At 44.0% G+C, this 15,000-nt stretch overlaps 1 protein-coding gene and 1 long non-coding RNA gene across 5 annotated transcripts in view; both read right to left on the bottom strand.

Moving 5' to 3' along the window:
* LOC147033869 (zinc metalloproteinase-disintegrin-like ohagin) overlaps nt 1–10,469 on the bottom strand; it is a 154,431-nt gene extending 143,962 nt beyond the window's left edge. For 3 of the 4 annotated variants that reach the window (XM_085872048.1, XM_085872050.1, XM_085872059.1), the window contains exon 1: nt 10,217–10,435. In XM_085872048.1, coding sequence (XP_085728174.1) covers nt 10,217–10,298 — 82 coding nt within the window. In that variant the 5' untranslated portion in view covers nt 10,299–10,435. Of the gene's footprint in view, nt 1–10,216 lie in introns of all 4 variants that reach the window. The other variant, XM_085872054.1, reaches the window with a different exon arrangement.
* Nucleotides 10,470–10,474: 5 nt separating this feature from the next.
* The window catches only part of LOC147033868 (uncharacterized), a 26,438-nt gene continuing 21,912 nt past the window's right edge, over nt 10,475–15,000 (bottom strand). The window contains exon 4 of the long non-coding RNA XR_015055699.1: nt 10,475–10,526. This is a non-coding gene — a long non-coding RNA (uncharacterized LOC147033868). The remainder of the gene's footprint in view (nt 10,527–15,000) is intronic.

Here is a 15,000-nt window from a genome sequence, read left to right as displayed (position 1 = left end):
CTCCTGGAGTGACACTTGGCAAAACGGAACAGCACTCGGTAGAGCACATACCTCCAACAAGCTGAACAGTTTAGATTTTGTATCCCACTGATAGGTCGGATCTGAATCCGGACCTTAACCAAAATCGAATCAGCTTGTTCTTGTCACCAAACCAACTCATCCACCTCGTTTTGTCATAACTTGTCCACAACTTTTTGAGATATCATGCTATATATAGTTTTTGGCCCCATCTCTTCAGGGTGAATCAGTTATAAATTAAATAATTCTCGTTTCCAGATCTGGATTCGGATCTTCACAAAGTTGAATCAGTTCTACCTCGCGGCATTCCTAACCTGTCCACCAAGTTTCATCGGAATCGATGAAAACAAGGAAGGAACGCTCACATATGATCTGATGAACCCATCGAGCGTGAACATAGAAATTTATCGTTGTCACCGGATGTATGGTACTTAGGTACCAAAAAGAAAAGAAGGCATTGCTAATTGAGGCTTCAGTACCAAGCGATTTTGGCTGAAACAATGCAGAAATCAAGGAGGAAAAAAAAAATCACCAAACACCAAGATCTCAAATAAAAGTCAAAAGATTCTGGAAGCACCAGTGATAATTGGAGCAATGGGAATGATGAAGAAGAACCTTACAGAGATACGCATGGGCCAAGTATTGTACGCGTGGGGACACACATTGACGCAGCACGAGGACGTATCCACATCAGACTTGTGTATTTCCTCTCCATTGCTGCGAACACACTCCGCACCAAGGAAGTGGAACTTGTTCTTGCGTTTTGGCCTCATGTTTTGAAATTTATTTCACAAGAGAACATAAACATCAAAGATGGATCAATTGAGGATAAAGCTGCTTGTTGATTTCCTTAAACCTGTCTAATCTATAGGTCTCAGAAAATGGAATGGCAAAGCTCCATGAAGTAGCACCCCTTTCACCGGTGGATGGTTCATTGTGCTTTGTTGCACTTCACGAAAGAAAGCGTGACCATATTTCGCTGAAGGATGTAAAAATGCTGCCAATTTAAATGGTCCATCGCGTTTTCTTCTTCTTCTTCTTCTTCTTCTTCTTCTACTACTACTACTACTACTACTACTACGTATAAAACAAATCCACAGCAAACTGCACAGAATGTTTCCACTCAATAACTAAGTCTGCTCCATCTGCTTGTTCTTATCTTTCAAGGTCATCTTTGGAATGCGAGGCAAAAATTCCATGAATGAATCCAAATTACATGAATCATCATCTGTTCGGAACAAAAGCAAACAAATCAGAGCAGAAAATGGTGGGGACACAGTACGAATGGTTAAACTTGGTGGCTTTGTGTTCACAATGTAAATGGACTGATTGAACGGTCTGGTCTCGAAGACACGGTTTGATTGACTTTGTGAAGAATACCTCCATCAAACAACTGACACGGGGAATACGTCTTGTTTTGCCTTTCATCGCACATTTGGCTCATCAAGTTCCTCTTCAAAATCAATCAAAAGTGGATTCAAAATCTTACGGAATTCTTCTTACTGGGTATTTGGCTTGATGAGAACCGACAACGATAAGAAGTTAAAGTAACATTCCCCAAAAATTGCCCCGTGGGGTACTGACGGTTATTTCCCCCAACACGCGGGGTGAAAATGAGGGATGAGAGGTAAGAGGCAATGCCCCCTCCTCTTCCTGAAGTGGTCCGGTCATGGGGAGCACAACTTAAGTTCAAGGCATGGTCCTTGTGTTTCATGAAGAGTTTGGTCTGCATCTGACCATCGGTTTCTAGGAAGATTTTTTTAAATAAATGACCTGAATTCGAGGCCAAACCCCCCTTTTCAGCCTCTTGTAGGGGGGCAGATCTGGAAGGGGGGCACAACCCCACGAACCCTGTTATATCGTATCGTACCAAGTTTGGTCCATATCGGTCACGTAGTTTGTAAGGAAAATATGTTTTAGTGAATATGAGGGATATGGGGAGGGAGGCCACGGTCCCCTTTCAGGGGGAGCACAACTTAAAGTTAGGACATGGTCCCGATGCCTCGTGGTGAGTTTGGTCTGGATCTGTCTGGCAGATTCTGAGAAGAAGATTTTTTAAATAAAATACCAATATTTAGGGCAAAACCCTCCCTTAATCGCCTTTATAGGGGGCACATCCGGAGGGGGAGCACATTCCCCTGAGATCTTGCTGCCCTGATGCATCGTACCAAATTTGGTCCAAATCGGTCGGATAGTTTGTGAGGACATGATGTTTTAGTCAAATGTTAACGTACGTACGTACGGCCGGACAACGGGACCCACTCTGAGCTTATTTTGAAAATTAACCGAAAAATAGTGGATGGGAAGATCCACTTTCAAAAATGGAGTCATCACCAACTGGTGTACAGCAGGCTCGGTCCAGGTCGCTGCCTTCGGGTAAGTTGTATTATTCGGTTACACATCAGCACGTACGTATACATCTGGATATTATGAAACTGCATTGCAATCAATGCAAGTTTTCTCTTTCCACAGGGCTACACAAATGACCACCACACAAAAGGGGCAGTAAAGATGTGTAAAGGTTTACATCAACACAATTTGTAACTTTTCCTTCCAAATCTAGCGGTCTTATGATCAAAGCAAGGCCAAGGAGGAAGATAATGTATACACGAGGCAAGGAGGATACAGTGCCACTCTTTACCTGGCTGGGTATCTGACAATCCGTCCATCTATCGGGACCACACTCCGTGCAGAGCGTTGGTGCTGCCTAAGCAGTCTCCTTGGCTAGTGGGTACAACCCTGGACGGGTCGCCACTCCGACACAGGATACCAGCAAGCTGGCACTCATTTTGCCGACCTCAGAAGGATGACAGGCAGAGTCAACCCCACCTGATATTAATTCAACAGCCGAGCGGAATTTAAACTCAGGACCCTAAGACCCCAAGCCAACCTCCCAAACCATTAAGCCAACACCAGGAATAGGAGGATACAGTTCCACTACTTACCTGGCTGGGTATCTGACAATGCTCGGTGAGTAATTCAAATCAAATAATTTTTAAAAGATTGTACAATTCTGAACACCATGATGATGCAAAGTAATCTTAGAATCAAACTTTCCTCATATTATCAGTGAAAACCATACTTCCTGCGAAATGGAGAACTCGTTAAAAATGTACTTTTCAGATGCAGGAAAGTACTTTCGACAAGTTATATTGAGGATGCAATATTTTACCAAGAAACCTTTGAAAGGAAATACTATAATCTACAATAGGCAATTGGAGTTATGGGAAGCTATTGTTCATGTGGAACAAGTTAAACAATTCAATAACACCGACGACGGTTCACATGATGATTCAAAAAAAGTAAACTCAAACTTCCTGAAAACATGACTGTCTGGCAATCATCCAGGAATGTCGAAAAACAAATCGATGGAAACGTACTCAAAACCTTTACCGTGTACGAATCGGTGATAACAGAAGAAAACAGTTTGATGCAGGAGCGTTCGTGAAAGTTTCCTCGAACTGTTGACCTTTGATCAAACAATGGCTTCTTGGGTACAATGATTGGATAAATAAATTAGGACAATATCACTGGACGGTTCAACGTACTTATTATGAGCGTTGTTCAAAAAGTGAAAGAATCAACAACATTCATCCATATAGTGGTGCTAATATATATATATATATATATATATATATATATATATATATATATATATATATATATATATATATATATATATATATATATATACACACATAGGAATGCAACTATTGCTAATACTAATACTGCTACTTTAATAGCCCAAAATATTTCTGCCTTCTTGTGGAGTGGCTGGGGAACGTTTTGGTCCAAGACTTTCACAAACGAGGTGGTCACGCATGACACAAGTTCTCCAGAAGGTGGTATTTCCATATGCTGGTGTTCTGCCCAAAGGTAGGTTCAATACTGCCCAAACAGTTTCTTGGGAAGTGTTATGCTGGGTGGATTGTCGTTGCCTTCCCAGCAGTAGTTAGGGCAGGAATTTGTAACTTGTTCATGGTGCCGGCGACAGCTCGCCCACTCTTCGTGAAGGACAACGTGGGATCTTTAACATCCACCAACGATTGCTGGCAGACAGGATGTCCAGTTTCATGTCCATTCGAGGGACAGCACACACATTGATGCGTCACCCTGCCTGTGAAACAATGGGATGACGGTATATAGCTGGTTCGGGAATCTAACCCAGGCTAGATGGCTTAGAGACGAGGTTGCATACTTCGACAGTATGCCAACCTGTCAGTCAAATGAAGGTTGTCGGAATTTGATTCCTTCAGGATGTCGGGGACAACCTGCCTAAGAGTTAAACGACATTGTGGGATATTTAACGCCCACAAAACTGATGTTGGCAGATAGGTCAGCCAGTTGAACAGCCATCTTATGGATCGTGCACACGATGATGCATTGCCCTGATTACAAAACACCAGAATGAGAGTTCATAGCTGGATCAACATTGAAACCCAGGCTGAATAGCTCAGGAGTGTACATCCCTCAAACGTATCGCAAAGACCCAATCGCTCAGTGGGAAATCGCCGCATTCGTGATGAGGTTCTTGGGTTTAACTCCTGGGTTGAGAGAGGATTCTTTCACACGAGCCCCATGCAGGGATTTGTTCCTGATTATGAAATTATATATATATATATATATATATATATATATATATATATATATATATATATATATATATATATATATATATATATATATATATATACAGTACTGTAATATATAGAGGTAGTGGACAAAAAAAATGGAACCACCAATGCAAAGTCACTTAATAGGGCACTGGGCCACCATGTGCGGACAGTACATGTGCTGTGGCATAGAGTCCACCAGCGTCTGGAATTCTGCAGAAGGGATATGGCACCATTCCTCCACGAGAAAGTCCATCAACTCACACCTGTTTGATTTAGGTGGAAAACACCGTCTCAGACATCGTTCCAATGTTTCCCTTTGCTCATGATATCTTTCCCTCTGAGTTCCATGCTAACAATACATTAGACACCATAGACACCAATGCCAACAATACCAATACCTTATGTACATGTGTGTATAATTTTTTTTTGCTGTTAGAGCTGAACAAAGAGTGAGTACCCTTCGCATTATTGCTCCATACTTGGATCCACTAAGCTGAGCCCAAGTGTACAAAGCCCATGTCTGGAGCATAATGTAATATGCTACCTTTGTGGGGATATCTGCAAGTGTCATGTAAGTGGCAAGACAGAGAGTGGTCACTGGTTCAGTATGACCGCTCCTATATGCCCGTAATAATACCAATGTGGAACAGTATACCAGATGCCACTGTAGGTCACCCAACAACATCCAGGATCAAAGCTTTCTGCTCCAAAGCACACAAATATCTTAAAGTCTTGTACAGTATACTTATGATAATGTTGTTTTGTATATACGATTATATCAGCTTGTTTTTCTTTTATCATTATTATTATTATTATTATTATTATTATTCTCTCATTTGCATTTTTGATACTTTGTGCAAGTACAAGTGGGCACTGTTTTTGTTATTGCAGTGCTTATCCATAAAAAAAATAAAAAAATAAAAATCAACCAATGTCACCCGCAGGGTGACCCGTATCTTGCCAAAAGGTAACCATGTGTGACTTCTTTAAGGTCACACTGAGGTGAACAGAGCTGCTATCCACCAGGAGCGACTCCTTAAGGAATATCTGCCTACGAGAAATTCTGATGAGAATCGTTCTACAGAGTAACCATGAAAAATATGCTTTTGCCTCATAACGTCACCAAATGACGTCATAATGTCTCAAGCTTGACATATCTAGAAAGCACTCATCGAGGTGTTCAATTTGAGGTACTACACGATATGGTTCCTAAAACTTGAAAATTTGACCTTGGGGTCAAATATGTTTGACCTGAGGAGCTAACCTTGAAGGTCAAGGCCAATCACCACCAAAAATTAATCAGCTGAGCGCCAGACCATGAACTATATTCCCATGAAGTTTGAAGACGATCCGATCAAAATTACTCAAAAAATAAGGGTTTCGTCGACTCCCCTGATTTGCGACAGTGACCTTGACCTTTGACCTTGACCTTCAAATTTTTATGCGCTGAAAGGGACCTCTGTAGGCCTCTGATATGCGAAGTTACAAAAATTTCCAATGATAACTGTGCTCTGCAGAATTTTTTATACGTGATTACAGACAAAAAAATAAAAAATAAAAAAACATACAAGCTGACTAACATATCTTGCAAAAACTTCGTTTTGGCAAGATAATAAAATGTCCAACAAAGATCAGGGGAGTGCTCGACACACTCCACATGGTTTTTGATTTACCTGCCGATCGCATTACGTGCCTTCTGATTGAATGGTTTGCATTAGCGGGAACAATCGTCTGGGTGGCAGACGGACGGTTGTTCTTTGCGGATAATGCGGTTTTACCCTGTGAGACATAATCCGTGGCAATGCTCACCATAACAGTCAGGAGGTGCGTCAGATGTTGATGATGATTTGATGCGTCCGATGGAACACACCACTGATGTTGAAACTATTAGAACACAACACCAATGTAGAAACTTTGATAACACACCACCGATGTCGAAACTTTTAGAACATTTCACCGATGTCGAAACAATTAGAACACAGCACCAATGTAGAAACTTTTATCACACAACACTGACATATAAACTTTTAGAACACACCACCGACATATTGTTGTGGGCCGGGTATCAGCGACGAGCACGACCGCTAGGTGGAGTAGTAGAGTCGGCTCCACCAAACACCCGGGATTTATCGGTCGTCACCCCGGATAACTGCGGAGCCGACGGGTCCCTTATTGGACCGAAGATCACCTCTAGGTCGACCGCGTGGGATAGGGTCAATTGCCAATTTCAATTTACCTAAATACCCACGTCGTCCAAACTACCGGGGAAATTCACCCTCGGCGGAGCTCGAGCAGAACGAGCCAGTAGCGTGCTCGAACCGTGCCTAACCCGAGCGGATGGTCACCGAGATCCGTCGGTCCAAATGCACAATTTACCCTCGCTACTTCTCAACACGCACCGTGCTAAACCAATGAAAGGGACACAAAAACGAACTGAAACATTTAACAGGGGATTTATTTATAATTGGGGGGGGGGGGGAAGGGAACACACAAAGAGCAGAGTTATCCGACTAAAAGAAATGCAGTCAATGTACAAGCAAAAGCACTTATCCAGTTGCTACTTAAAGACAGGCCCACACACAGACACACACACACAGAAATGGACCCCAATGGTCTTTATTGAAGGCCTCCAGCTCGAGGACAGGTGAGCTGGAGACCAGAGGTTGTGCCCGGACCTGTCTACCTCGTGTGGTCTTCGACGATCCGGCTCAGCGGGACTCGAACACACAACACGATGCCACTCCCATGCACCAGGTACCGCGCTCTCCAACCGGCCATGCACCAATCGACCAAGGCGAAGATCAGAGGCGACGATGATCCAGCTCGGCGGGACTCGAACCCGCAACACGATGATGATGACCACCACGACCCCAAGACGACAACCAGGTGACAACCAAGATGGCAAACCACCAACCTCCCAACTTGGCATTCCTTTATATTTCTTCTTGTCCGGGGTCAGAAAATCGCCCTCTGAGGCGGCCTCCACCCTCATTGGCCGGCGTGTCATGGGAAAACCGCCTTCTGTGGCCATCTCAACTCTTGTTGGCTGGCGTGTCATGGGAAAACCGAACTCTGTGGCCTGATTGGACAAGGGGCATGCCCCTGCCTTCCTGGGCGGAGTCTCGATCTGAGGCAATGGAAATCTTTGCCCACGTACGTGGTCGAACGCACGTAGACAATGGCGTCGGTGTGGGGAAGCTAGGTGAAGGCCTGTTGTTGTAAACAAATCTCCGCAGCGCACACATGTAATTCCCGTTAGACACAGGTAGGGGGCCCAAACTATAAACACACACTTACCGAAATAACTAAGCTATGGGACAGCTGTCTCTCTGTGTGCACAAGACTTCCAAATTCGGAACAATATAAATTTTCAGAACACACCACCCACATATAAACTTTCAGAACACACCACAGATGTCAAAACTTTCAGAACACACCACAGATGTCAAAACGTTCAGAACACACCACAGATGTCAAAACGTTCAGAACACAACACCAATGTAGAAACTTTTATCACACAACACTGACATATAAACTTTTAGAACACACCACCGATGTCGAAACTTTTAGAACACAACACCAACGTAGAAACTTTTATCACACAACACTGACATAAACTTTTAGAACACACCACCAACATATAAACTTTCAGAACACACCACTGACATATAAACTTTCAGAACACACCACCGACATATAAACTTTCAGAACACTTCACCGACGTCAAAACTTTCAGAACACACCACTAATGTAGAAATATTTAGAACACTTCACCGATGTCAAAACCTTTATCACACAACACTGGCATATAAACTTTAAGAACACACCACCAACATATAAACTTTCAGAACACACCACCGACGTAGAAACTTTTAGAACACAACACTGATATATAAACTTTAAGAACACACCGACATATAAACTTTTAGAACACACCACCGATGTAGAAACTTTTAGAACACAACACTGACATATCAACTTTAAGAACACACCACCGATATATAAACTTTCAGAACACACTACCGACATATAAACTTTTGGAATACAACACCAATGTAGAAACTTATAGAACACAACACTGACATATAAACTTTTAGAACACACCACCAACATATAAACTTTTAGAAATCAACACCGATGTAGAAACTTTTAGAACACACCACCAATGTAGAAACTTTTAGAAGACAACACTGACATATAAACTTTTAGAACACACCACCAACATATAAACTTTTAGAACACAACACCGATGTAGAAACTTTTAAAACACAACACCAATGTAGAAACTTTTCGAACACAACATTGCCATATAAACTTTTAGAACACACTACAGACATAAAAACTTTTAGAACACACCACCGACGTCGAAACTTTTAGAACACACGACCAATGTCGAAACTTTTAGAACACTTCACCGATGTAGAAACTTTTATCACACAACACTGATGTAGATGGTTTTAGAAACATCACTGACATAGAAACTTTTATAACACAACACTGATGTAGATGGTTTTAGAAACACCACTAATGTAGAAACTTTTATAACACAACACTGATGTAGATGGTTTGAGAAACACCACTGATATAGAAACTTTTACAACACAACACTGATGTAGATGGTTTGAGAAACACCACTGATATAGAAACTTTTACAACACAACACTGATGTAGATGGTTTTAGAAACACCACTGACGTATAAACTTTTCAAAGAAAACGCCAATGTAGACACTTTTAGAAAACACCACCGATATGCAAACTTTTAGAACACCCCACCGATGTAGAAACTTTAAGAACACGCCACTGATATAGAAACTTTTCGAACACACCATTGATGTAGAAACTTTCAGAATACACCATTGATGTAGAAACGTTTAGAACACAACACCAAAGTAGAAAATTTTAGAACACACTACTGATGGAGAAACTTTTAGAACACACCACCAACATAGCCAGTTTGAAAACACACCACTGACATAAACTATAAGAAAACACCACCAACAAAGAAACATTTAGAACACACCACCAACGTAGCCAGTTTTAGAACACCCCACCAATGTAAACTTTTCGAACACACCACCAACGTAGCCAGTTTTATAACACCTCACCAATGTACAGTTTTAGAACACACCACCAACGCAGGAAGTTCTAGAACACACCATTGATGTAAAAATTTGAGAACACACTACCAATGTATCCAGTTTATAACACACCACTGACATAAACTTTTAGAACACACCACCAACATAGCCAGTTTTAGAACACACCAATGATGTAGAAACTTTTAGAACATACCACCAATGTCAAAACATTAAGAACACAACACTGATGCAGAAACCTTCAGAAACATCACTGATGTAGAAACTTTTAGAAACAGACTGACGAGGAAACTTTTCGAACGCACCACCTGTGTGGAAAGCTTTAAAACACTCCACCGACGTGAAAAATAAAACTCTTTGAGTAGTTTTTTCCGAGTATATCTTGTTCTGTTTTTTATTACAAAAACGTATTTGCTGTCAAAAGTACATGCGCGGTTTCGATATGTAACAACTACGAGTTTCTATATGAAAAGCAAAAGTTGTACCTGTATATGTATGGGTGCCCAGGTGAAGCCTTACCGGTGCTCGTGGAAAAAACGAAGCAAAGTGCGAGGATGTTGAGTGCATCGATCCGCATGTCTTCCTCTGTGAGTGAGTCAAGCGAAGTGTACGACGCGCACCCCTGACTCTCTCACAACGCCCTCCCGGACACGTGCGTCAAATGCGTGCATGTCGCCGCCTCACTTGCTCACTTGTCTGCTTTCTGGTGCAATAGCTTTTCCGCCTTTGTTCGAGACTTCCAACCCGTGGATTTCAAGATGAATGCAAAGCCACCGACTCGCTCACCAAATCCCCCTTAAAGACACAATGAATCTCCATCGAGATACCTTGTTGCCAACACTTTGTGACGTATATACCAAGCACGTCCATGTGTACTGTATAGGGCAACTGTGTGATAGTTCTTGGAATGGTAACTGGCAAACATGGTGATTAATGCATGATGTGTACAATGAAAAATGAGCAAGAAACAGCACAGGAAAGGGCAGTTCCGTTTCCAGGCAGAACATCTACAACTACATCTCTGACTTGGACCTGTCTGCACCTTCCACACACAAGGATAATTACAAAATTAATGTGTTACCCGTACATCTCCAGGGTAAAACCATCCCCCATGAAGCACCCTGTCCGTGCGAACCGACCCCCTCTCTAATCAGACATTAAAGTGGCGCCTGCGAATTGCCTCCGCGTCGCTAGTCTCGCACAGGGGTGCTGAGATGGCCAGGCGGGTCCTGGTGACGGTCAGGGAGCGGACAAACAGCGGAAGCGAGTTAGCGCGGGTGCGGTGTCAAGCTGCTAGGAATGCAAGGCGATAGGAACTCTCAGATGCCAGTTGGGCCATGGACACTGTTCGAGCTCAGAGCTGGCCACAGCGCAGCACACTTTTGCTGACTACAGGACTTCTTTTGAACTGTATCTTGTTGGAAGGTTACGTCAAACAGCCGCAACTCGTCCATACAATCATCTTCCTTTTGGTTACATTAGAAATACGGTTTCTTAACTCCATACCGATTCCTCCTTTACCTTTTGAGCACCCCAAGTTTCTCCAACTTCAATAGCATTTGGAGGTAATCGGACCTAGAAAGTCACAATAAACCATACAAGTCTTGGACTGCTGTGTGTCTCATTTTGGGCAGAGTGCTTGCTGATTGGTAACGATTCTGGAGATTGTGGGTTCAAATGCAACTGAAGAAAGCACTGCAAGGAATTCGCATTCTAATCTTCAGGAAATCTATATACTCTCAGGAGAAATGCCACATCACGATTGGATTGTTGGGGGGAAAAAATGGACAGTCAGAAAGCACCCAACTGGCTCATGAATATTATTTATGGAGGGTACACCTTCAGCAAGGGGTTATACCAGCCCTCGTTAGTCGAGTCTACATCTGATGCGAGTACACTCATTGTGGTCGTCTCTCACTCCATTCACTTGCTACAGAAGGTCAGAAGAATCTTACCCTTCTCCTGTACTTTCGACTAAATAAATATTCCATCGACATATTGAACCATCTGTTCTGTACTTCACAGCCAACACCATTAAGTTCATGATCTAAACTTGGAGGAGAATAATAATACCATGAAGTGATCATTAAATTCATAAAGTTTAAGGAGCTAGAAACAACACATATTTTGCAGAAGCTAAGGTAAAGATCCCAAGTAAATATCGGGAGACACAGGAAACTATTTGTACAAATAAATTAAAGAAATTAAAGTAAAAGTAAAAATCTGCCCCCAAAAAATAAACTTTTGCATTAAAGGCATTCCGTAATAAATCGATAGTCAATTTCACAAAGACAGTATACAAACTAACATGCATGCACGGACATGTTTGTTTATGGGAGGCAGGATACTCCGGACTACCTTGGCCAAGAAGTATGCACACGAGCAGCTAAACTGTCGAGCCTGGGTTCGAATTTTGATCGAGCTGGAAGCTCTCATTCTGGAGTTTTGCAGGCAGAGTGACGCAACGACGTGTGCACCTTCAAGAAGAGGGATGTTGGACTAGTTGAATTATCTGCCAGCATTACTTGGTGGAGTAAAATGAATCTTGTATTAAAACTTTAAGTGTCCATCACTTCAGAAGATAGAAATAGAGGGTATTAGTGTCCAGTGTTTGCCTCAGGTGAAGTGGTGTTGGCACCAGGTGAAACAACGTTTACCCCAGGTGAAGGGGGAGGGGGGCATTTGCCCAAGGTGAAATGGTGTTTGCCCCAGGTGAAGGGGCGTTTGCCACAGGTGAAGGAGCATTGGCCCCAGGTGAAGGGGCATTGGCACAGGGTGAAACAGCGTTTGCCCCAGGTGAAGGGGCGTTGGCCCCAGGTGAAACAGTGTTTGCCCCAGGTGAAGGGGGAGGGGGGCATTTGCACAAGGTGAAATGGCGTTTGCCCCAGGTGAAGGGGCGTTGGCACAGGGTGAAACAGCGTTTGCCCCAGGTGAAGCGGCGTTTGCCCAAGGTGAAGCGGCGTTTGCCCAAGATGAAGCGGCGTTTCCCCAAGGTGAAGCGGCATTTGCCCAAGGTGAAGCGGTGTTTGTCCCTCTATGAAGGGGCGTTGGCCCCAGGTGAAACAACATTTACCCCAGGTGAAGGGGGAGGGGGGGCATTTGCCCAAGGTGAAATGGTGTTTGCCCCAGGTAAAGGGGCGTTTGCCACAGGTGAGGGAGCATTGGCCTCAGGTGAAGGGGCATTGGCACAGGGTGAAACAGCGTTTGCCCCAGGTGAAGGGGCGTTAGCTCAAGGTGAAACAGCGTTTGCCCCAGGTGAAGGGGCGTTGGCCCCAGGTGAAACAGCGTTTACCCCAGGTGAAGGGGGAGGGGGGCATTTGCACAAGGTGAAATGGTGTTTGCCTCAGGTAAAGGGGCGTTGGCACAGGGTGAAACAGCGTTTGCCCAAGGTGAAGCGGCGTTTGCCCAAGGTGAAGCGGCGTTTCCCCAAGGTGAAGCGGCGTTTGCCCAAGGTGAAGCGGCGTTTGCCCCAGGTGAAGCGGCGTTTGCCCAAGGTGAAGTGGTGTTTGTCCCCCTATGAAGGGGCGTTGGCCCCAGGTAAAACCGCGTTTGCCCAATGTGAAGCGGCATTTGCCCAAAGTGAAGTGGCGTTTGCCCCCTTATGAAAGGGGGTTGGCCCCAGGTGAAACGGTGTTTGCCAAAGGCGAAGCGGCATTTGCCCCAGGTGAAGTGACATTTTCCCCAGGTGAGGGGGTGTATGGCCAAGGTGAAGTGGTTTGTGCATGTGTGAGTGGAGCTGAGGAGAACAGTGAGAAACGAGCATGTGCCAAACAGAAACTCAAACCGTGTTCTTGTGAAAGCGCATTTTGCCACCAAATCCAAGTTATGACCGGCACGTGCAGTTCCATCTGTGTTTGGAATAATCAGTCAGGCGGTAATGCCACGATTGAGCAGACAAGGCCCCGATACCAACTCGATACGTTCGATTGTATTGTCCTGGCAAGCTGGGATATTGTGGCTCATCACACAATCTCCCCAATAGTGATAGAATGATGGTGAATGAAGTCCCAAGTGTTGGTGTGAACTCCATATAGAGCACAAAATGACACAAGCTTGGCACGTATTGTAATTAAACATTTCTCCATCAGACACTTCCTTTCAAAATTCGGGATTATTCTGCTTTTGGATGCATGAAATCACCATTGATTACGTCATCATGCTGCACTGCATGAAGGATAAATGTGATGACCTCACTACCATTAACATTCTGCTCTGACAGACACCGTTTAGAACACTTTGTGTCAGAGTGAGTGGCAAGGGTATTGGGGGTGGGAGGAGGGTTAGGGTTTGGGGCAAAGCCATTTAATCCATTGTAGTTTTGTAATTACAATTCGCATGGTGGAATGTGCTGAGCTTTCCATGAGTAGGTCGAAATTGTCCATTGGTAAACAACTGAAAATTTTGGTACAGGCATGTGAGAGGTTGCAAACAAGTATTTTTGTAAAGTACATCCTGAGGTATAGGTAAACGCTTATCCGAAGTTTTGCAATACATGACTTCCAAAATGATATAATCTGCCCCAAAATGCTCGGTGTGCATGCGTGAAACCCCAAGAAATTGCAGAATTCGGGGCAAAATATTGTTGTGGTTGACGAAATTCACAAACCACCATTCAGGTCCCTTAGGTGAGATATCTCGGTAAGTATATGTGTAGTTAGGCCCAAACCCGTTGTCTAGAGGGAATAAATGTCATTCATGCGGGCTGCGACTCTTCAGGATAGCCGTTTTTCTTTTACTATCTTTATTTTGGACCAGCCGCCATTATTACCACCACCAACCACGTCTCAACAGCCATCACAACAACAACCACCAACCACAACGCCGCTTCACAACAACCACCAACCGCAACGCCGCTTCACAACAACAACCACCAACCACAACGCCGCTTCACAACAACCACCAACCACAACGCTGCCTCACAACAACCACCAACCACAACGCCGCTTCACAACAACAGCCACGACCTTTACCGTCACAACTCGCCACCATCGGATCCACACCATCTCGCGCCACTCGTGGGCACCGATACTGGACTCGTGCAGGGCGCGCACCGAGCAGCGTATTCAAAAACATCACGGACTTTTCTGCAGAAAACGGATCAAAAACGACTCACGCCCACTTTTGTTCCGTCCAATCGGTGAGCGAGGGGCGATTTTTGGCCCCGCCTCCAGGGCGTTGGAGGGCGGTCGCTATATGCAAATTCATGGATCAAAAAGCATTCACACCCACTTTTCCTCGGGCCAATGGGGAGCCAGTTAGAGAGGTGAAG

This window comes from Eptatretus burgeri, chromosome 1, assembly GCF_056783735.1.
Source record: "Eptatretus burgeri isolate ZD-2024b chromosome 1, Ebu_testis_v1, whole genome shotgun sequence".
NCBI lineage: Eukaryota > Metazoa > Chordata > Myxini > Myxiniformes > Myxinidae > Eptatretus > Eptatretus burgeri.
This window is presented reverse-complemented; position numbering and strand designations above follow the sequence as displayed.